At 29.2% G+C, this 24,265-nt stretch overlaps 1 protein-coding gene across 5 annotated transcripts in view; it reads right to left on the bottom strand.

The window, feature by feature from the left end:
- The window catches only part of LOC112597656 (nuclear factor 1 X-type), a 148,143-nt gene that overhangs the window by 103,147 nt on the left and 20,731 nt on the right, over nucleotides 1–24,265 (bottom strand). For all 5 annotated transcript variants that reach the window (XM_025343786.1, XM_025343784.1, XM_025343787.1 and 2 more), the window contains exon 2: nucleotides 11,090–11,245. In XM_025343786.1, coding sequence (XP_025199571.1) covers nucleotides 11,090–11,245 — 156 coding nt within the window. The remainder of the gene's footprint in view (nucleotides 1–11,089; nucleotides 11,246–24,265) is intronic.

Raw genomic sequence — 24,265 nt, 5'->3', positions numbered from 1 at the left:
CTCGATTGTGTGTATATGTAGTTGAACGTCGTACATGCGTAAGTATAATATATCATTTCGCGTACACCATACTCGGGTCGGCGGTTGGTCGGTATATAACCAGAACTGCGGAATTCGAAGTTAGGGTCGTTAGTGATGTGTATGTATGTGTGTGCAGAGAGAGAGAAGAGAACGACATTTTATCGCGGTCGGACATAAATCGCGGACGCAAATGTGGCGGCGGCGGCGGACTCAAGTCGGGAGGTTTAGATTTTCCTTGTTTCGACAAGACATGATCACATATACATGGTTTTTAATTAAGCTACGCGTATATTGTATAGCTCACATCACGTGGCGCGTCCAAACTCGGTGCAGCGGCGAACAACGAGTTTTAATTAACACGGAATGAAATTAAAATAATTTAGAGAATAAAAATCGATGAAAAAAAATCAAACGGACAAGCGTCATCTGTGAAACGATACGATATAATATTGATTTTTTATAATAATTGGTGTTCCTACAACCGATTTTATTATGCTCTGTCCCACGTGTACAAAAGTTTAATATGACTCTTATTTCGACGTATTTTCCTCCAGCGTATATAGGTACCGTTAAACCAACACTGTTACGCAATTCATTATTAATAATAATGTATAGGTATTTATTTATGTTTAATTAATATTATAATGATTATAAACGTAAGTAAATATTATATAGATACATACAACAGATCGCGTTTATATAAACACATAACACAGTTTTAAATACCAGTCTTGATCAATTTTATTTTCTTATTAAAACACACTTTTGTATATATATATATATATTATGTATGTATTGTGTATGCATGTCTATTATCAATTATGTTAATCATGTAAATTATATAGATATATATAGTTACTACTCAGCAATCGAAGTACGTATATACTATACCATAATAGCACTATAAAAAAAACTGGTTAGAAGTTAAAAAGTTGTGACGGAACATTAAGACGTGTCAAAACGATTTTAAAAGGCGCCATGCGTTTCCTTTTTATATGTAATACGTACAGGATAATTATGCAAATCGAATTTCTAACTAGGTACATATTGTATATGGAATAACGGACATGGAGATTCGATTTCAACAGGCCTGTATATATTTATATGGTATAATAATTATTAATATAGTTACAACCACGGTAATCCAGAAAATTGTATGCATAGGTTATGGGCTAATTACAAATATAATCCGTAAATAAAAAAGTTATTAAAAGTAAAATAATATAATTTTTCTACACACCTCAAGTATAGATAAGTGCATATTTTATGCAAAATACTTTTATATAACACTCATGCGTTTAATATAATATATAATATATTATGTTGTATACGTATGATATACGCGTGTACCTATATATTTCTATATGACGCGAATGTTTTATTAGGAATAAAAATCGAGTTAAAATATTACATTTTCCTTTTAATAGCTATAACCTTGTATTATTATTATATATTATAATAAATTATATTTGTATAAAACCGCAATGTTTCGACTAAGAAAAAATAAATAATATACTTTCAAAATGTACACGTATTGCAATAGTATAGCTGATTTTGTTTGAACAGAGAAAAATATAGAAGATGACAATTAAAAATAAAAACTGAGATTTCGATTGATTTTAATATAAATGAGTGTAAGAGGAAAACAAACATATACGTATATATATATATATATATATATATATATATTATAATCAAAGTTTGGAAACCAAGATGAGAGTTGTTTATTATAGTCTTCGGCAATAGTGTTCGGGGCGTGACAAAGTCGTGGCTTCAATCAGTATTTTTTTTCACGACGGTCCAGCCCCCGCGCCGACTACAGCGACAGCACGCGATTAATTTAAGTGCAGCACGGGATGTGTCTGAACGCAATTTATACTTTCCGTCTAGACAACAACTGCTGTGCAGTATCTGTAGGGACGGAATTCCGGAGACGCTCACGCACGGAAACGCCGTAAATATGTGTCGAAAACTAAAACCGCAAATGCAATACACATTTTACGAGTACAATAATAGGCCACGCGATTCCACCAACGTCTGCCACACTTCAAATATGTATAATATACATTGTATATATAACATATACCTAGGTATAAATAAACAGTTTATATAAAAACCATTTATTGCCGTGCAGAAATTTCTTCAAGCCTCCAGCCGCCGCAGAACCTTGGATGGTCGCCCGAGGACACAGTTGCACCGCATGTATGACAGTAAATATTATAATATGTGAATGTGACTAGTGTGTGTGTTTATGTGTGTATGTGCAATATGTATTGTGAATAATATGCATATGTGGTGTGTGTGTGTGCGTTCGAGCGACCATAGGTCATGGACTCTAATTATTACTATATCTATATACTACTACTACATCGACTAAGTGTATTATTTTAACTTCCCATATACTTGATATTATATAGGAGCAAAAACAAGCACGCGTGCTGTATGTACGTATATATATATATATAATACATATTTTTACTTTCAATAAACGCGACACGGTAATTTTTCATTTAACAACTTTTGTCTGTCCGTCCGACAATTAATCAACTAACATATAATATTGTAATGTAGTAATGTATGTGCATTCCAAGAGTCATGTACATGTATATATCCTAGCATATAGGGAGCTATAGGTGGTATACAGGGCGATTTCTTAATCGTGAACCAGGCGATATCTTAAAAATACAAGTCCTTTTTAAATGAGAAAATAACATTATACTGAAGAACATAGAAACGTGTAAAATAATATTATGTGTTGCTTACTTAAAAATCCTACTTAAATCTTACTTTCTAAGATAACACTATTTCAAAATAAAATAATTATACTGTATGTATAAAAAATTATACAGGAATTCCGAAATTTTGCAATAACGTACCTACGTAGCCAAGCGATAATTACCAGCTAATTTTGGTATAAAGTCTACGTGCTGTACATAATATTATTAATACCTAATTATCAATATTCAGTTTACCTGCAAGAAAAATAATATGTATGGTTTTCACATATGCAACGATGTACACTGCGCACGATAAGAAAAATTCAGATTCCTATGTTCAAAATTTGTAAATTTAAAATGTTATGGTATATAACCATGTGCAGATATATCGTTACTATAATGGTCTACATGATAGTTTATATCTATATCTACCTATGTATCAACGGAATAATGGATGCACTCAGTAATATAATACTTTTTCACTATTTATGGTGTACACAACAAACTTTACTCTATCACACGTTATATGAAACAGATATAATAACAATTTGACACATTCATGAATGCCTTAACAAGCGTTTATGGACTAATTAAAAGACCAACGATTTCATATTATTATAGTTTATTCAAATTTATAATATTGTGGATATGTGAATTGTTTAACCACATTTATCTCCAACATAAGTAAATACCTTAAATTTCCATACTTATCTACTTAGTATTTGACTAGAAAAAATTCTAATAAAAAAAAAAAAAAAAACTGTGCAAGTTAACTAGATTGCATTTTAAACATTTTAATGTATCTAATTAATAAATTAAAGTATTTAATGTGATTTACATAATAGTTACATGCTTAGTATTAGCCATAAGACGTAACCCCGTTAATAAAATAAGTAGTATTTCATTTGTTAAAAAATGATTTGTTTTTCGGTATAAAAACTGAAACAATGAATGCAATTCCAAAAATATGGAAAACAGTTACCTTTTTTTTTTTTATATAGATGTTTGAAGTTAAAATTTTGATGAAATCGGATGTTTTAACAAAAACAAAAAAATATTATACTCTGCTGTAGAAACATATTAAGATGTCTTCAAATGTGTAACTTTTATAGCTGTGTTAAATTTGAATCCTATGATAATTCATTGTGTACGAAAAACAATTTTGGGTGGAAACGATCTATCCACCTATATTACTTATTAATATACGTATTTTTTTTATATAATTTAAAGTAATTTATTTTACTTTAGTACTATAGTAGAAAGATATAATTTTTTATATAAACTTTGCATTTGTCAAATTATTAGTAATACTTATTATAAAAATATAATTGCATACCATATTTTTATTGTTGTTTATCGTTTAAATAACTAATAAGTAAATATGTTCAAATTAAAACTTAAAACGTTTATAAAAAAATAATTGTCTTTAAAAATTTTTTATTCCAACATGAACTCATGAGAAATCTTGTGTTAAATTTTCGAAATTTAGACACAAAAAGAAAAGTTTTTATGAATTTTTAATTAGAAAATAGTTTGTAATTTTTTGCTATTTTAACGAATTTTGTCAAAATCGTAATTTCAAATGCATATATATTTTTAATATTTTTAAACAGATATAAGATTATCTTTTGTGGAATTTTGCATTAAATTTTCAAGAATCTCCAAGCAAACAATTGTGTTATAAATAGAAAATAATAATACAAACATTTGGTGAAATTTTCAAATATCTACTGTTAATATTGTTTTTGAGTTACATCAAAAATAAAATCGATTTTGTCAATTATCAAATTTGCGCAAAAATTTCCGTTCTTTCTTAATTTTTGTTTATTCTTCCCATAGTCAAAATAATACTGAGAATTTATCAAATTTGACCTCTTTAAAGTATAGATTAAATTTAATTGTGTATCCAAAACTAACCCCACTTTTTAGACAATTTATCGTGTACTGATATACAAAACAAACATATGATGAAATCAATACATTCTTCGTTCTACTTAGAATTTACAATATGACGTATACATATTATAACAAAATATTTGCATCTGATTCCATTTCCTTGATATTTTCTGAAATAGTACTGAAGTAGCTAGCTAAGTTTTAAAAATTATTTATCTACAGCAGTGATTTGGGAATTTTTTATTTGAAAAGCTCTTAAAAAATATTTTTAAAATTTCAAGGTATATAAACATGATAAACTCTACAATCGCTTTATAGTCTGAATACCACTATAATATTATACTCATTATAACGAGCGAACTTAATTTATACACCCAGATAATAATAATGCATAAATGTGTTATTATAATAAATAAATTAATATCAAATGTACTGATCAATTCCTGTATACAAAATTTTAATAATATTATTAATAGTCATTGATGTTAAACTCAAATTTACAATAGAGTACAGAAATAAAAAATCTTATACAAAAATAAAATGTATGTAATTAAAATAAACTTATCCACCACTCAAGCTTTATCCGAATTAAAATTCAACACAACTACTAAACATATTCTTACCTAATTAATAAAGATCTATTTGTGTATGATAAATATCACAACACAACCATACAATAACGGATATATGCTCATTGAGAACCCAATCACCAAAAAAATACAATTGTATGAAACTCAAATCATAATATTAAAAAAACATGGTAAAAAAAATGTAAAACATTCTGTACCTACCTTTCAATATTCAATTTTATTTGTATTTATGAATTCATCACTATAGTCTACATTACACGCACACATACTAAACATTATCACTAGGGGCTAGAATTTCGATGCAAAGGCATCTTTTTTTTCTGGTGTATTAAAACGTTAGATCGTAAGTATGAAATGTATTTTGAGTGATACTGATTATTTTAAAGTAATTTTTTTTTTTTTTTTGCATTTTTTGACAAAGTTAACTTAAAATTGCATTTTTAGAGCATTTTTTACAATTTTTTTCTTAATACGAACAAAATTTTTGCGATTAACAAGAAGCTTTCGGAAAACTGCCGACGGTATGAATAATAACAATAATTATACAGCATGACAAGTTATCGTCGATAACAATTTTATTATTTTAAAATTAATAATTAAGAAAACAGAAGTATAATATAACTAAACAAGTAATAACGAACAATACTATTGAAAAAAAAACAAAACAAAAAATAAAAATACACTACTGTATATTATCATTTTCAATTTCTTTTCAATTTTTAAGCTATAATAAATATAATTTAAATATATTTTTATAATACTTTTTTTGAGTTTTTTAAGTCATTTTGCATTTTTTAAGGGCATTTTTGAGATTTTTAGGACATTAAAATCCCAGACCTTATTATCACTGATCTATAATACGTCGCCTTGCACATGTCCATACATATTAATAATATTATAGAATATTAGAATAATAGCTGTTCGACGAGCAAAAATGCGCCGCACACATTTAGTCTAAGACATAATATTAATAATTATAAGAATATAATAATACTATATTATATTGTATGTGACTATGGACGAAATTGTCGTAGTATTTACAGGCGCCGACGCCTCATATACCTACGACCAGTGTGAACGGTAATAAACTAATAATAATAATTTATTCATTATTATGAAACAAGTAGATGGACGGGGATCGAGGAATCCGACTCACAGTCCGAATCAACCGTCACTGTGTGCAACACACGATGACACACGCGGTAGATCGTGTCAATGGCAGAGGACAATGCAGTTATTTTCCGTTTAGCTAAATATATTTCAATAAACATGGTAACTAATAATATTTGAAAAGGGATTAATACCATGTATTCGCTTCCCCATTCAAACCCTTTAATCTCGGTAAATATTTATCGCCTTCGATCTTTGCTGCATCATCGGGCGTTGCGACTTGCGTCCGTTGCCGTTCTGTTTCTGTGAGCCCGGCGCGACATTATAATCGTTCTAAAAACAACCCAAAGCCGTAAAAAGTAACAGTTCAGAGTAGTTTTACGTACGCGCTCGCGCATTGCAGTTTAAAAGACCTTTTTCCATAAATAGACACGCCGCCGAGACACCAGTCATCTTGCGCGCTGTCATATCTTCATATTATACGAGTACTTACCAACGACCATAGAGTATTACAACTTTCTTTGAAGAATTTATTTCGGCGCGTAAACAATTTTAATAGAAATACACGCAACCGATTCACGTATATTTAAAAACACGTGAATCATGAACACAGTTATTGATACAATTGTACGTATATTATATTATATTGCTGCAAGACCACGGTTTCTTTAAACACGAAAACATATCAACTATCTCATCTACTTGGTTTTTACAATTTACAATGCTTATTCGTTTATTTGATACAATGATTGTTTGTGGGGAACCGAAATATCACAAACTTATAAATTCGGGATGACACTATTCTATTTAAAATATTATACGTACTTACACGTAAATTTTTTTCGTGATTTTTAGATAATAATAAAAAAAAAAATTAACCAAAATAAAAATTATTTGACTATATTATAAAGTTATGATTATAACTTAAATTATATGGTGAATATATTATGTAGACATGGTTATATCATTAGTATCAAATTAGGCAATAGCTCAAATTTTTTATGAAAATTTAATAATTTTATTGTCTTATAATATTGATTTAAAAAAGATCGTAGGTGACTTCCACCATAGTTTAACTACAGTTTTTGATATTTAATTACAAATTATTATTTTAATCAGTTACATAATTTTCAAAAATTATATTATTTTTCAAAAAACAATATAAAAACTACGCTGTCGCATAACGTGTTATTTTTTGTAAATAGAAATCCACCGCATCTGCGAAGTATTAATATGTATATGTATATTAATGCGTATTAAGTATATGTATAAATACTGCAATATTTTGCAATAGAATATAGGGACGACGAAAATAATTATGTTTGTTTAAATATAGCGTTATTCAATACAATAGACATTTCAATCGACTTACAATCATATGTAAAATACCAATATTTTTTGTACCGTTAAAATCAATAAAAAATAAATAAATAACTGAAAAGTAATTTCAGAATTTAGCGTAGAATCCAAAACCATTAACCAACATTTAATCATGAACAGGACCACTCACAAAATAAACGCTACTCTTAAAGTAAAATAAATTATTATTAAACATTATAAGATATTTATAATTGATCTTTATTCTTAAACAAGGATATAAAATAAGTAGATTATGTATAATGAAGAACGATAATTAGTATTTCATGCAATTCAAAAGTATAAACATTAATTAGTTCAAAAGATAATTTAACATTTAAAATGTTTTATAAATATGTAGTTAGGATGAATTTAAATAAAATAATGAATATAAGAATCATAAAAAGTTTAAAACCACTAATATATTATTATTTTTGTTAAAAAACATCAAATATCCTATCAATTTCAATCACAAAATTGTAAATTCAAAAAATGTGAAGACTAATGGGCTGGGATTCAAATTTACACCCTTACATAGCGCTAAAGATGCTTCTGATACATAATTTTTTCAGTGTTTTTGGCGCATGTATATCTAATGTTTTATCCATCTTACTCGTCATATTTAAGATCATATAAAACTATAGAAGTATGGAATAAGATACTGATTCGTCTGTCAGATGGTTTTAACAAGATCATGACTCTACAGAAGTATTTACGTACATTATAGGATTAAGATAAAAGATTTATACACAATGGTCATACTACAGGTAATACTAACACAGGGAAGCGAGAAATCGCGATAGGCCACACATAATATATTATGATGATAATATAGTATGCACACGATCGCAAAAACACTTATATGCGCCTAGGTCGTTTATTTTTATTATTATCATTATCGTTATTATTATTACTACACTATTTTATTCGTATTTTATTTATACGATTCATTCGTTATCCGGTTGACACTAAGCGAAGGTATATTATGCACTCCAACGGAGGTGAACGAGTTGGTCGCCGTCGCATCGTTTCAATGCTATAACACAATAATATATATGCGTGTTGTATTATACGAAAAAAGATTTGGTGCGCGCTGAGAAGCACACACGCGAACGACCGTCAGTGGGTTCTAATTTATGAAGATGTTTTTTTTTTTTTCCCCCCCCCCCCCCCCCCCCCCATCGGTCCAATAAAAACAAGATAATATTGTTGTTATTATCATTATTGTTTTTGCAATGGATGCGCGCGAGAGCTCATTTCGCGTGAAAATAATAAAAAAAAATAATATTATGCCTGCAAGCTATGCTATACACAATAGATTTGCGCGATGAGTATAAGTACCTACGTGCACGCGCATATACATAATACATGATTTTGATCTCAAAAATTTAAGTTCGGACATAGGAAGTATCATTTTTACTAAGTATATCTAAAAAATTTTTAAATTTTAAATGTTCGCATGGAGAAAAATGAATAATTTTACGCAACATTAAAGGTAAAACTTCGATTTCTATCAATTTTTTTTTATAATACCGATATGTATTCTACCCATAATTTTAAGATACCTAAAAAAATATATATATCGATTAGATATCACAAATTTTCTCGGTAATAGTTTGATTCTGATTCATTGTTCATATAATCATATATAATAAATAAGAACATTCGACTGGCAAATTCAAAATATGATGATTTCTTTGACTTGTATCGAAACACGACGAGTTTTGTTTTAGATTGTTATCATACATAGGTATAAACATGCTTCTTAAAGCGAGGATATAAATGTGTATTGCTACAACGACGGGATATCGATTAATCACATGACAATAATATTATTACTGCTTACCGGACGCCACTGGACATCCTTCAAACCAGTCCGTAGATTTATATCGTCGAAGGAAGGATTTTTTATGTAATATAATGACTATCATAGATTCAATATCTTAAAATGATCGGTACAACCGTGACTATAACTCATAATCCAAAAGCAGATGATGTATGTGTGTATGTATGAGTATAACATAATAATTATATTTTGGGGTATTTTTCTTAGTGGTTATTTTTATTAAATTAGTTATCAATCACTTAGAAATATTTTAATGGAGAAAGTCTTGAGCCCTGCATAGTCAGTGATAGTAATATCCAAGATCGTGAATTCGTTTAGTGATTTTGTAGCTTAATAGTAGAATAAAAGCGCAAAAATAAATTGTATTATTTAATACAATATTTACCTGTTACACACGAGTTTCAGTTTAAAATTTGACGCTCATTATGTTTAGTTCTCAAATTTTTATAGTAGTTTTATAATTCAAAAACAACAATGTTGAAGTTCAATTGAAGTTTAGTGTTATATTGTATCGTATCTTACGAATTTTAAATTTCTAAATTAGACTACTTAAAAATTATAGGTCACAAATATTATTTTAATTTTAAGGTACCTATTCATTATATTTCTAAATTTAAAATAGCTAAAAATTATAGTTATTTTTTAACCTTTTCATCACCACAAAATATCAGTTAATAATGACTATAAATGCACTTTAATTTTTACAAAATTATTTACACTTACGGGTTGTTAAAAAAATAATTCTTTTACGTTTATGGGATACACCCATCAGCGGTGATCTCCTTAATGTAATGTATTAATATAGGATATTTTTTCTACCTATACATACTATTCAACGTAAACAATAAAATACCTACCATAGTTTTACGCACTTGTTCGTAATAATGACATATTATGTTTTTCTTATTATATTGGCTACAAGTTCAATACAAGTATTTTTGAGGCAATATAATTTCACGAAGTACATGCTAGGGGCGGCAGTTATAATAGTAAGGGGATGGTCACACACACAAATGAGACAAGTATCAAAAAAAACTTCGTCTGGAATAATAAGATGAAAACTATACATATATATATATATATATAAATATATACATATTGTAATGTTTTGTGTGTGGACCGTCAACACGACAACGACCACTCCTCAACGGGCGGGAGAATAATATATGACCTTGAATTGAATGCCACTGCCGCTCGGCAATCGAACAGGTCAACATCGCGGGACATTCGAAATCGCCGCGTGTGTGTGTATTATGCATAATATAAAGATAAAACGTACATCACGCGAGTCGTCGTTTATATTAATGTTTTATTTTTACTTTTATTATTATTATAGTTTTTTTTTTTTTATATATATATATATACATGAGACGATTCGTATTTTATTTTTATTTTTTGCGCGTACGCCTCCGCCACCACCTGTAGTTCTATCATTGCAGTGGCGGTGGCACGTAGGTATATGATATATAAGTATGAGTATATAAGTTTCAGGAGGTGTGTATGTATATGTATAAACTGTGTACATAAGAGTATAATATAGTTGATTAACTCACCATCAGCTCTTCCTTGCACCGTCTTTCCTCTTCGAGCGACATTCGTTTCTCGTGTTTTTTGAAATACTTGCGTTTAGCAGCCTGCAGGTTGAACCACGTGTACGAGAACGCTTTGACGTTGGGTAGCAACGCTTCTATGAACGGGTGAAATTCATCCTGTTGGGTAAGGAAAAAAAGAGTTCAATTGGTATGGAATCATCGTTTTTGATACATTATTATAAAATTGTTATTAATTATTATTATTGCAATTCACTTGTTTACTACTTAATTGCTTAATTGCTACAGTATAGACAATAGTACCTATGCGAGAAATCCCTGCCTAAACCTGCAGTTATTGGCTAGGTATTTTAAATATACAATCGTGTGCAGTATACGTGTGTGATCGGACCTCAGTTATCACTAAGCAACAGTCCTGAGCACGTGGTTGCAGCAGGAGGTGCTGCCAATTCGCACCACACCGCACTGGGTTAGTGGGAATCGCGCACGTCGAGATCCTCCGGGACCCAGTGCCAACCAGACCGTTACAACTTGCCAAACGCGCACACTACTGTGGTCGTGGTCGTGTCGTCGCCGTGACCCCGTTGGCCAAGACTTCTTATGCAATTGGCATGGTATATCGATGTGTATTGTGTACGTATGCTGGAGAATACGCATGCCATGCGTACACACACAAACAGTAAAATCGGAAACTGCCAAATTTTTTTTTTTTGATTTTCAAACGGGTTTCGGCCAACGACAACAGTAAACAAACAAGACTGTTGTTTACTGTAGAAGTCTTTTCGTTAATGAGATTCAAAATTATTACATTTATTTTTTATAAACATTGTATAATACTTTTATTACATACTACTAGATATATTATATTGTACTATATGATAAAGGTTCATAGATATAATAAATTTACACGTAAAATAGCAATTTTTTTGTATTCCCAATGACATATTGAAATTTATTTTATTTGATTATTAAATACAGGACAAACCCAGAAAAACAACGGGGTTAAAAATCTATAACGATTACAGATTGATTGATATAATTTATATACAAGTGTACACCGTACAGATATTTACAAATTAGAATGAATAAGGTCATGCAGATTTGCGATGCGCATAAGTCGGGTAAATGGTCATGAGTTGTCAAAATAGTTTGCCGAAGAAATTTGAGACGTAATAACAGGAAATAAGACGTTAATACAAAGTTACATATAAGTAGTATGAGGACTAGAAGTATTGGAAAGTCGATTTTACCAATTAATAGGTTAGATATAGAGCTCCAAAATTTGTCACATGTCTACAATCAGTGAGACTTGATAGATTTAGGAAGTACTATACATGAATGTAGTTGTATGGAAGACAAGGTATTCAGTCTAGAAGCAATTCTACTTAGAAAACATATTTTTTAAAGAATTTATTTAATATTCTTTATTAGTTATCAGCTTTAATCGATAATCTTTAGAGTTTTAGTCTTATCTATACCTATCAAAATTACACGCAAAGACTACCAACCTATAGGTTATAAATTAATAGTAATATGCATAATATATAATTTAATAATAAAATGCAATTATTCAGATTTTAATACTGAAATATTTTTTGAAATAAAAAAAATACAAAGAGTAAATACATTTAAAATCATATGTAGTAACGTAATAACGTACGTACTATTACAATTAATAACAATTAAAAAATTTAAATCAGTAAATTAATTACCTATTAAAATAATTAATAATCTATACGCATGGTTGTATTAAGTATACAGAACAAGTTAATACTTTTTTCATCTAGACTGCATTTATAATTTCTTATCCAATAATACAGTATGCTGTACATGAACGAAAAAACAATTTTTCTTAACCATTATTATATTCGATTCTGTTTCCAAATCTTATATTTAGTCGAATTTTAATATGCTATGCGCATGTACTGATTTATATTTATATCCGTTAGTTTGTCCATTTGTGTTTTTAGTATGGGAACACGTTTACTGTCATTTAACTATTTATCGGTAGTCCGATTATTGACTGTACAATAACTTGACAGTTCCGTGAGAAATAAATCGCATAATGGGTCAACCGGAGAACAACGCGCACTTTACTATTGGCAAAACAATGTCGTTAGACAAAAACACGTACCTATACATCATATTGAAATCGTGTCGACGACATATTTTGAATTTATATTCTCTAATAATATTACGAGCAAATGGTAATTAGTTTAGTAACATTTTCTACATGAAACTTGCCAGTACAATATATATATATATATATATATATATTAAGTCCCTATTATTATATTGTATCATTGATATATTAAATTAATATCTGTTCCAACTAAACTTTTCCATAAATAAATGTATATAAATTACAAAGCAAACCAAATGTAGCTAATTAATATTATTTTAGATGATATTTTATAGATGAGATTAAATAAAAAATATAATTTAGTTTTTAATTAAATTATAAACGAAACATTGATGAAAATCAATTATATAAAATGGAAAACTGTGCAAAAGTTTAAAATAAACCCATTGTGGTTTTAAGTTATAACTTTATGTTACATTTTTATTTAAATCATTAATAAAATACTAGTTTTATTAAATAACAATGATTTAATAATAATAAAATGTCTAGAACAAAATGTTATTGTCAAGATGACAAATAAAGGCGATAATATTCTAGCATAATATATAGATGAGGTTCGAAGTCATTGGTGATAATTTTCAAATTATGAACTATTATATTTTAGAGACGAAAATCGAGTGAATCGACAACAATATAATAGGTATGTATTAATATCTATATATATACTTAGTAAAAACGACATCGATAGTAAGTAAGTTGTCGGGCGGGCTAGAGGAAGTGTTCGCGAGTGGTTTGCCATCACGGTGACGACAACGCGCGACGTCCTGTTGGTCTGTAGTCCTGGTGGTGGTAGTGGCGGCAATGATGGTTGTTATTTCGACTCAGTCTCTGAACAAAACGCACATGTTCGTTAAGAAAAAAAAACAAACACGCGTACATACGCAGATCGCAATAACTTGAACCATGTGCGATGCGTATGAAAATAATATTACGTACACCTATATATACACAATATATTATATCCATGTGTGTATGTGTGTGAGCATCGGTATAATATCCCACACATGTGTTGCGAGCGTGGTAAACATTATTTAATATAGAGTCGATAGCCTCGGCTCGCAAACATCAAATCGGCGTTGTGCGCCTGTAAAAAAGTATTTTTATATACGAACGGGCATATTCTATAATAATCACATTATTGTTTTTCGTCGTAAATAATCATATTATACAGGGTAATCATCTCAAGTTTGCTCACCCAAACTTTTCCCCTTATTAATGAATTTATTCGAATTCAGATTTTTGGAACTGTTTGGTTTATGCGATGATTTTATTTTCAAAAATGCTTAGATTTTTTTATATTGTTTAAATAGTGTTCTGTAGTGATAAGTTTAAACTTTTTTACAGATGAGTAGTACTATTTTTCTTGTAAATTAATTGTTAAGTAATTGTTTGAAAATGTTGATGTAGCCAAAACGCAATTTGAACGAAAGTAATTTTTTTAGTTATTTAATTTTATGTACCCACCTACTTATGATGTGAAATCATATTAATTGGCGAACTTCATCGCGATAAAAGAAAATAAATTACTACGTGATACAGTTTTCATTTAAAAAAGTACTAATATTCATTGTCTACATTATACAAATTGTTTGTCTTAAGTCAAAACATAAACAAGTATTAATTAATAGGATATAGTAAAACAATTATCTATAAATATATATATAGTCATATAGAATAGATTCTATTCAATGAAATATTATAGTTTTATCCGACATGCGTAATATAATTTTAATTTAATTTCAAATGTTTTTTTTCAAATGCATTGAATATTTTATACGGCGACACAATCCACATTATTTTTTTTCTTCCTATATATAAATATATATATTTATATATAGAGGAAAGCCTATAGGTAATACGTTTGTTTGTGATTCAAATTGACTGTGATTTATATCATGTAAATAAAATTATCATGTTAATTTTAATTTTTTAATGTTTCCTCTGCAGTATATAATATCGTGTACTTACACAGTCAAGCAAAACAAAACACAAAACATAACAATATTTTTTTTTCAATATTTTTCGTCTATCCAAGCACTGTTCACACTGTTTCGCGTATGTATTCATTCGCTCACGCGAATTCTTGAATATCAACGACCAAATACTAATTTTCCAATCTGTGTAAGATCTAACCTAACCAGTTTGGAGACGACAACCGGTAAACTGATTCTGCGGAATTTCTCTGCGTCGTCCCATCGACAGCGTATTTTTTTCATCAAATGACAATAATATTATAATATTATTTTATAATGATAATATTTTTGTGTTTATGGTACATACAAGAGAGAATAGAGGGAGAGTAATTTATCAATATTTCCAAAAGACGTGTGAAATGTTGACTGCAGCAAAATCTACGGTATATTCATAAAATTAATAAGCACAATAAATTGCTTAAACCTATTGAATATAGGAAAAATAGCCGTGGAAATGGAAATGAAATTGCAAATACGGCATCATAGAAGTATGAACATAACATTTTACAACTGACACAATTTATAGAATTTTCCCTGAAAAAAAATCTACCTTTTTCACGACTTTATAATCACCGACCATGTTCAATCTTGTTTTTCTATAGTATATTTCTGATTTCTTAAAATCTAATATAGAATTATTTAGATGATTTATACCATTTAATTAGTGTCCTGTAGTGATACAAACAAAAACCAAACTTATTTTTACTGTAAAGTATTCAATAGATGATTTTTGAACACTGATGTATCCAAAAAATAATTTGAGCGAATATTTTTTAAGTAATTAAAATATACTTTTATTTAAACTAAAGAATCAAGGCAATAACAAATAGTAAACTTTTGATTAAGTATTTACAAATTCTTTATGAATTAATAATAATTACTTACTAAAATTTTCAAATCGAAATACGTTTAAGTATTTAAGCACTTTAAGTACAGAATTTAAATAAATTCAATATTCAGGAGAAAATTGGAATAAACGTGTAAAAAGTATTTTAATTTCACATAATTTAAACAAAATTGATGCATACGTAGTTACCAAATGAAATGCAGCATACAATTTTAAACGAATAACTTTGTTGGAGAAACATATTATTATACTAAGTTATGATTAAAACGATAATAATATATAGTATTTATTATCTAAAACACAACTTAGATCTTTGATTTAACAACAATATGGCTAAAAAATATTCTTTTTTATTACTTTTGATATAAGACAGAAGTTAATACCGTATTTTATTTTTTCAAAATTGTGATAAGAATAACAATTATATTCATAAAACCGTAGTTAAATTTTTGTCGTTTGGTCTGAGGCAATTATTGTGATTCAATCATTAAAGTTATGTTTCAAAATAAAATTAAAGCCGTAGGTGGTGCAAATATAGTACCAGCTAATATACTATACTGGTATACTCATGACACAGGAGTCAGATATTTTCGAACTATTAAACCAGCGCACACTGCACGCGCAGCCCGCGCGATGATCCGTTGGATGTCGCGCGAGCGTTCTTGCTCGCTATTTATAAAACGACGACGGCTGTAAGACTATAGCAGCGGCGGCGGCTGCAGCAGTGGTATATAGTAAGGCTTATCCATCAGAGCTATATTGCATAACCACCGCCACATGGGATAAGGTCGTCGACCTTGTTTTCTCCTCTCGTGAAGTAAAAAAAAAAAAAGAAAAATAATAATAATAAAACACACACACACATACACACAGGCATCGTAAGATATTATATTATGTGCATTTTACATGGGACACCCACATTCCCCCGCGGTGATCACTGTGCGACGACCGGGTAACATGATACCACGGTCGATCGTCCGAAGAATGTACCGGCAACCATATTATAATATTCTCGCGTATTATATATAGGTACACCTACAATCTACAATGTGTGTGCGATCTCTAAGTTTACGTGTAAACTTCCAAAGTGCAAAACAAAAAGGGAAAAAAACAAAAATTTTTACCCGATTTTTATCAACATTGGTGTTAGTATATTATATCGAAAAATATCATAATCTAATATAGTATTTTTATTGTAATTATTCTCGTGATTATTCTGAAGAATTAAGATGCATATGCACCACAAACGTTTAACATATTATAGCTCTAATATAATTATATTCGATGGTCGCGTGGTTATCTAGTTGTAGTGCTATACTGTGAGTGTATGTGTGTGTGCGCGCGTGTGTGCGCGCGCACCATAAGATTTTTTATTTTGTCGTTTTAAAACGTAGAACTAGCTTTGGAGTAAACTGTATTATAGGTAAAATTATAATATTATAAGTTAAAAAAAAAAAAAAAAACAAGGAAAAAAATTAAATGCATATTGTCGATAAATGTCAAGGAACGTCCGCACTCGGCAACTAGTTTGGATCGCCTAATAAACCCACACACACTCGCACACACACACGCACATATATATACAACTACAAACTAGCACGTGTCATCAATGACCATACAATGCACCGGCTACTCCGATTGACAACGAAAAGTGGTGGACTGTCAGCTACAGTGACACAATGAAACTCGATATTCCGATATAATAATAAAATTATTTATTAAAAATATTAATGTTATGCATTTTTATAGTATTTAATTATGATAATGAATAATAATGCATATTTATATTACATTGAAATTACCATGACGCTAGAGCCTATGCACATAAATATTTATATTATAACAATGATCCATATACACGAATAAAAATTCATCAAGTACAAATGCTCAACAATATTTTCATCCGATAAGATATAAATATTGAAAAAACAACAATGTTTTTTGGTGGGTTCAGTAAAATGTGATGTACTCGATATTTGTTTTCAAACAAAATTTTAAAATACTTGTGTCGGTTAGAAGATTTGAACAGTTAATCAATATCAATGTACATATAATTATTTAATTTTTAGTTTATTTTTAAATTTAATGCATGGAATATATTTTACAAATCGGTGAATTAATAGTATTTGATACGCAGTTTCAATTTAACACTAATATAGTGCGAATATAATATTATTATTAATAATTTATTAATAATATAACACAGCGTTTCTTAAACTGTGGGTCGTGACCCACTGGTGTTGGGTCGTCGGTCAATTGTTGGTGGATCGCGAACTTTTTTTTAAATTTTACAGATTCCAAGAAATGTATGTTAAATTAATATTAAATATATTATTATTAATAAAAAATACATTTATAAAAATATATTGATTAAAAACCTATGCAATAATAAAAATAATAATTTAAACCTAATAAACAAATTTTGTTAAAAAAATTTAAATAAATAAATTATATTATATTATTTTAAATTAATTTTTTTTTTATTTAACTACTTTTTGAAAAGTGAAACCATGTGGGTCACTAAAGATTTTTCAGGTGAAATTTGGGTCGCGGTACTAAAAAGATTGAGAACCGCTGATATAATATATTATATAGTTTTTTTTTCACGATAACTTTTATTTATGCTTTGAAAGATATACATGATAATTTTAAATGCGATTATTCAATAATAATAATAGTCCCATAAAAGTTTTACTGCGCAAATGGGATATCATTTCGACATTCGATATAACATTACCTATATTGTAGTTTTATCGAAATATTATACCATAAAGTAAATTTACTTGTAATCTATCAATACTCAATGATTATAGTTTAAAATCGCATAATATCAATTCCACTAAATCCTGAATTCGATGAATGTATTACATGAAATATTATTGGCTGTAGGTATTTAGCCCGTAGGTAAGCGTTCAGAAATATTATTACCGAAGTGTTCATATTTTATTTTAAATCATACGCTAAAATGTATAAATAGTCTTTCTGCCCATTTAAAACAGCAAAAATAAGGTTTATCTATAGAATATTGAATATTATTTTTATTTTTTTAAAAGAAAGTGCCATTTTAGATTTTTGCATCTGGGGAGAATTTTTATATTTACATCACTGGTTAAAAATATAATGACTTTTTGAATGTCCACATTTTCAAATACTTTATGTTATGTAAACTTTTACGAAAACGTAAATATTATTATTTTTTAAAAATAGCAAAAGTATTAAATGCAGTAAAATCTTATGATTAAAAAAAATATTGCTTAATTATCTAAATAAATTCGTTTGCGGCGTCGATTATCTTTGCAAAGAGATTATTAAAATAATAATTATTATTTATAATATACATTAATAATATTATGAAAACTTCCATATCACTCGACATTAGCAATTAGCATCCAATAACACGCACGTTCACATACAAAAAACACACGTGAAAAGTCGTTTTAGCGTGGGTTTCGTGTGTATATAATATTATTATGTTATATTTAATTTAAATCGTCGACACAGATGATTAATTAAACACACGTCTTTTAACTCAAAATGCTCAACCGGTATGCGTAAAATAGACGAATCTGTTATTTTTTAAATCTTACTCGTAGTAAAAAATGCAAAGATTGGAAAATATTATAAAATTAAAATATAATTATGTATTTGTGTAAGCTAAATACCAGTTATTCGATGAATAGATTTCAGTTAAAACTTTTGCTTTCATATATTTTATTTAATAACTTTTTAAAGTCTTTGATTTAGTCCTTCATATCATACACCACAATATTGATTTCAAATTATCCAATTTTTTTTTTTTAATGGTATTATTTAATAAAATAGCAATACAGAGGTGTACCTATATAAATTGTATAGATGTAATTAAATTGTATTATACTATAGTCTATAATATAAAGTTCTTAAATTGTAGTGCAACATTTATTTTTTTCAAGAACACTGAAATCATAAATTAAAATGGAAATGTGTCTTAAAAATTCCAACCGTCACTTTGAAACATTAGTTTATTTCGAATTTATAAATGATTTCTAGCATCATTTTTCTCTAAATTGCGCAACGAACTACATACGATACTACAAACAACATTGTAAAACGTTTTCCAAAACTGACTGTGCGCCTGCAGGGTGAGGGAGGCGGTAATGACGTGACTGTCGGCTGAAGCGAGACTCACCGCGGTGCAAAGAGCATGCGGTGTCTGCGGCGATCACGGCGACGAGTGCGTAACAGTTACAGAGGGTAGTTTTATATTTATTATATTTAGCGTGTATATATAGATAAACGATATCATAACCGCACGCGTATATTATAATCGTGTAGACACGAGGTCGGCGTACGCGCGCGTATCATTTATATTCTTTCGAACTACCACCACCGCGGCCGCCGATCGAAAAGTGGATGCGTATATTCCATTTGCATATGATTTTCGCCAGAAAACGACATGTTGGCACACGCACACCCGCACACACAGACACATACGTGTTTTAGTGTATACATACGTATTATTATATCGAAGAGCAATAAACAACTGCTCCCGGGGTGGGTGCGCGCAGACGATTTTTATATATAACGTACAGTCTCATTCTCGGTCGCGTCTTGCCCGCCCGAATAGTAATAAATAGTAGTTTGTACTTGGCGTATTAATGCGATTGCCTTTTCGTATTTTTTTTTCTTCTTCTTACGTTCTCCGTTCCCACCGTCGATGCACATTTTCTCCGAAACAAGCAGATAAGATCTGGAGGAACGTATACGCGCCTTCGTCACGCGTATAACTCTCGACAGCAAACGCGCGAGGAAGGGTGCTGCTGCCGTACTCTGCACGTTTGCTAACGCGAATTAAGGGATATAACGGTGTAATCTTTTTTTCCGTTATTTTTTTTTTTTTTTTTTTTTTTGTTTGCCCCTGGATTTTCAATGCGGATTTTAGCACCACGTTTACATAAGGATTTTTAACCACCGATGCCGTCGCCCCACTCAGTTATAAAGTCTTCGCGGCACGATTACCGCTGTAATGTTTATATATTGAAGTATATAATGTATATATTTATTTATGAATGTAGTTTGTAATATATTTTTCTCTAATGTGATTACGCAAACCAAACTGTCGTGCACCTTTTAATTATAAAATTTTCACTTCTATATTCTTATTGAGCGATCGTTTTCTATTAAAATAATATCTCACACGATAGTTGCATACAATATACATTACATTTTATACGAACGCTATAATCCATCATTATATATCGTGAAAAACAATTTTATTATTTTTATATTAGTCATAATCAGAAATTATATTTAGAGATATCAATGCGTAGGTACGCATTGTTGCGTAAACATGTAAATATCATGTAATATCATAATAATTCATAATCGTGAACAATAGGAATAGTCTGAGCAGAGCGTAAATTCGAATGTATATAATATAATATAACTGTTTAAATATATGTATATTTTCATACAGCAAACGTGTATAAGTAATATAATTTGCCCCTTATTGTTAACACCAATACTTTCAGTTTAAAATTTAAATTGAATTCTGTTTCGTTTAACCGTACACAATACAGAAGATGTGTACAACTAGATAAGACGTGACAAGTGTCTCTTGATAGGTAAATCTAATAAACCGTTCTGGAAACTGAAATACGGTAAATGAAAACAAGATAAACGGCACGAACTGCCGCAGTTAACGCGTAACGTTAATTTAAATTTCACTATAACATTTGAAATGAATAGACGATTTCTGGCCGAACGATAATACATAGATTACTCATAGTTGTTATGGGATCACGCATATAATAATGTATTATTATGTAGATAATATTTAGAGAAACTTTTCAAATTCACTCTTCTACGGATTTTATTTCTCACTGTACATTGTTTTTAGAAACGTGCTAACAATATACTCGTATAGTATATATCATACCAAAAATTCACTGCTTAATAATTAAAACTGGGCACACCTAACAAGAATTGTGAGATTTAAATAGATAATGTAAATTGTAAATAAACTATTAAAGGAAATTTTTATTTTACTCATGTGTATTAATGACGATGTCATAAAGACACTATTAAATCGGATGAAACGAGAGAAAATCGTTCATTGCTCTTATTCAAAAAGTTCGATCCAAAATTGTTGTTCGAATGTGACTTACGTTTATTATATCTATTTTATGCATAATCTGAAAATAAGTGCATACAAATATAAAATAAGTCAATAACTAATAACTATAATATGATTTAACGAAGTTAGAAGCGTTAAATACACGAGCTGTTGAAGCATGTTGACATAAGAAACTCCTATGATATTATTATGATATCGGAAATGAGAGGATAGAAATTATTGATCGATATTTATCTATTTATATATCTCTATCACCCTCTCAATAATTTCTCTCTCACACGCTTTCTATCTCACTCAAAATATTCTGTATATATATATATATACTTGTATACTTGTAATAAATGATCCTATTAATTAAACGGCATGGGCTGTAGAAATGTCGACGGCGGGAGTCAAATCCCGGCGAGTTACATGTAAAGGGACGTTTGCAAAGGAGTGTCCGAGAGCGTACCCCGACTTTTGGACATCGCGTAGGAGGTACTCGCATGTATATATATAACGTACAACGCAGACGACCGTCGATTGCGCATAAATCCTATATCTGTGAGCGAGGGCATCGTATTTGTCCGTGTATAGTATGTGTGTGAGTGTGTGTGTATGTAGATTTCCTTGCCCTTTTCGAACACAGCCGCTTATAACGACGATTTACGCCATAAGTACGCGTTTTGGTTTTATTCGAGAATTTCCTGAAACACTTCCCTTCACCCGTGTCACCGCAAATCCGGCATGTAAATAACGCGTGTACGCCGCGCGGACAAGAACCCCGCGCACTGCAGTCTACAACCGTACATCGTACACGATAAACATAAGTTTTTTCCCCTTTTTGAATATTTTTACTTTTATTATTATCTAGAAAATAAAATCACGCGCACATATTATATTGCGTGTGTAATGCTGTAAGTCTTCCCGCGTGCAAAAGTCATTCGAACGTGGGCGTATATTTTTATATATATTAAACATATGTCCGTCAGTACATTCACAAAATTAACTATAACAGAAAAAACAACAGTTTTCTCAAAGCTAAATTGTTAACTATAATATGATAATAATTTTAAATGTACGTAAATTAGACATCTTCATGTATACGTCTCGTTATATAGATTAATCTGAATTTTTTTCTTTTAAAATAAAATTTTTTGGTTTTTTTTTTCAGAAATAGGTATCCTATCTAACCTAAGTATTACTACTTATGATTAAAACTAACGAAATTTAATGTGGGCCGTGCAGTATGACGTAATAATAATGCGAATCCTTAAATATAATTTAATAATTTGTAATAATATAATTTATTTTTGATAACATATATCACAAAATTGTATACAAAAGAAATATATTCTTTCTATTTTTCAGAAATCAATACAGCGTTCTAAAAAGTAATATTTTATGGTTGAAATATTACAATTGACATTATGTGACATTGAATGAAATATGTGTTTTAATCAGATTATTATAAAAACAAAATATTATTTTGTGCGTAAAAAAAAACAATAGTTTTCTTTGTACAAATCATCAATACATGAAAATAATTGAACAATAAATTATTATAGTTTCGAAATTTACCAACTGGTCCACTATTTAACATTTACGGTATTCTATGTCCTTATAATAGATGTTTATTCATATAATTATTATTATATTTTACAATGCAGTTACAAATCAAAATTCCGAAGTTGTAAAGTTACTAAAGAAAAATATCTAATAGGTATATTTAAACATTTTATTTGTACAGCACTAAAGTTCATAATAATTCTTCTAGTAATTTTAAAAATAAAAACTTTATACGTACACAAAGTAAATGAAATAGATAAATAGACGTTTTAAAAGAATAATAAGTCACGATAGATAAATATTATGTTGGTAGATAAATACTGTTGATTAAGATTATAAAATCATTTCTTAATTATGATTATAATATTATTAATATAGTAGTCGCAGATGAGATGTAATCGATATATCAATAAGAAAATAATGTCGAATGTAAAATATATAGTATACATTATTATTATTATTATTATTATTATTATTATAAAAGCACAATTGCCACGTCCTTTGGATGAAATTCTGCTCTGCGCCCCTCAGTTAGTTGTTTTATAAAACTGTA

This window comes from Melanaphis sacchari, unplaced genomic scaffold (assembly GCF_002803265.2).
Source record: "Melanaphis sacchari strain LSU unplaced genomic scaffold, SCAv2.0 Contig436_pilon_pilon, whole genome shotgun sequence".
Classification (NCBI taxonomy): Eukaryota; Metazoa; Arthropoda; class Insecta; order Hemiptera; family Aphididae; genus Melanaphis; species Melanaphis sacchari.
Note: the sequence above shows the minus strand (reverse complement) of the source record. Positions and strands in the feature narration are given on the sequence as shown.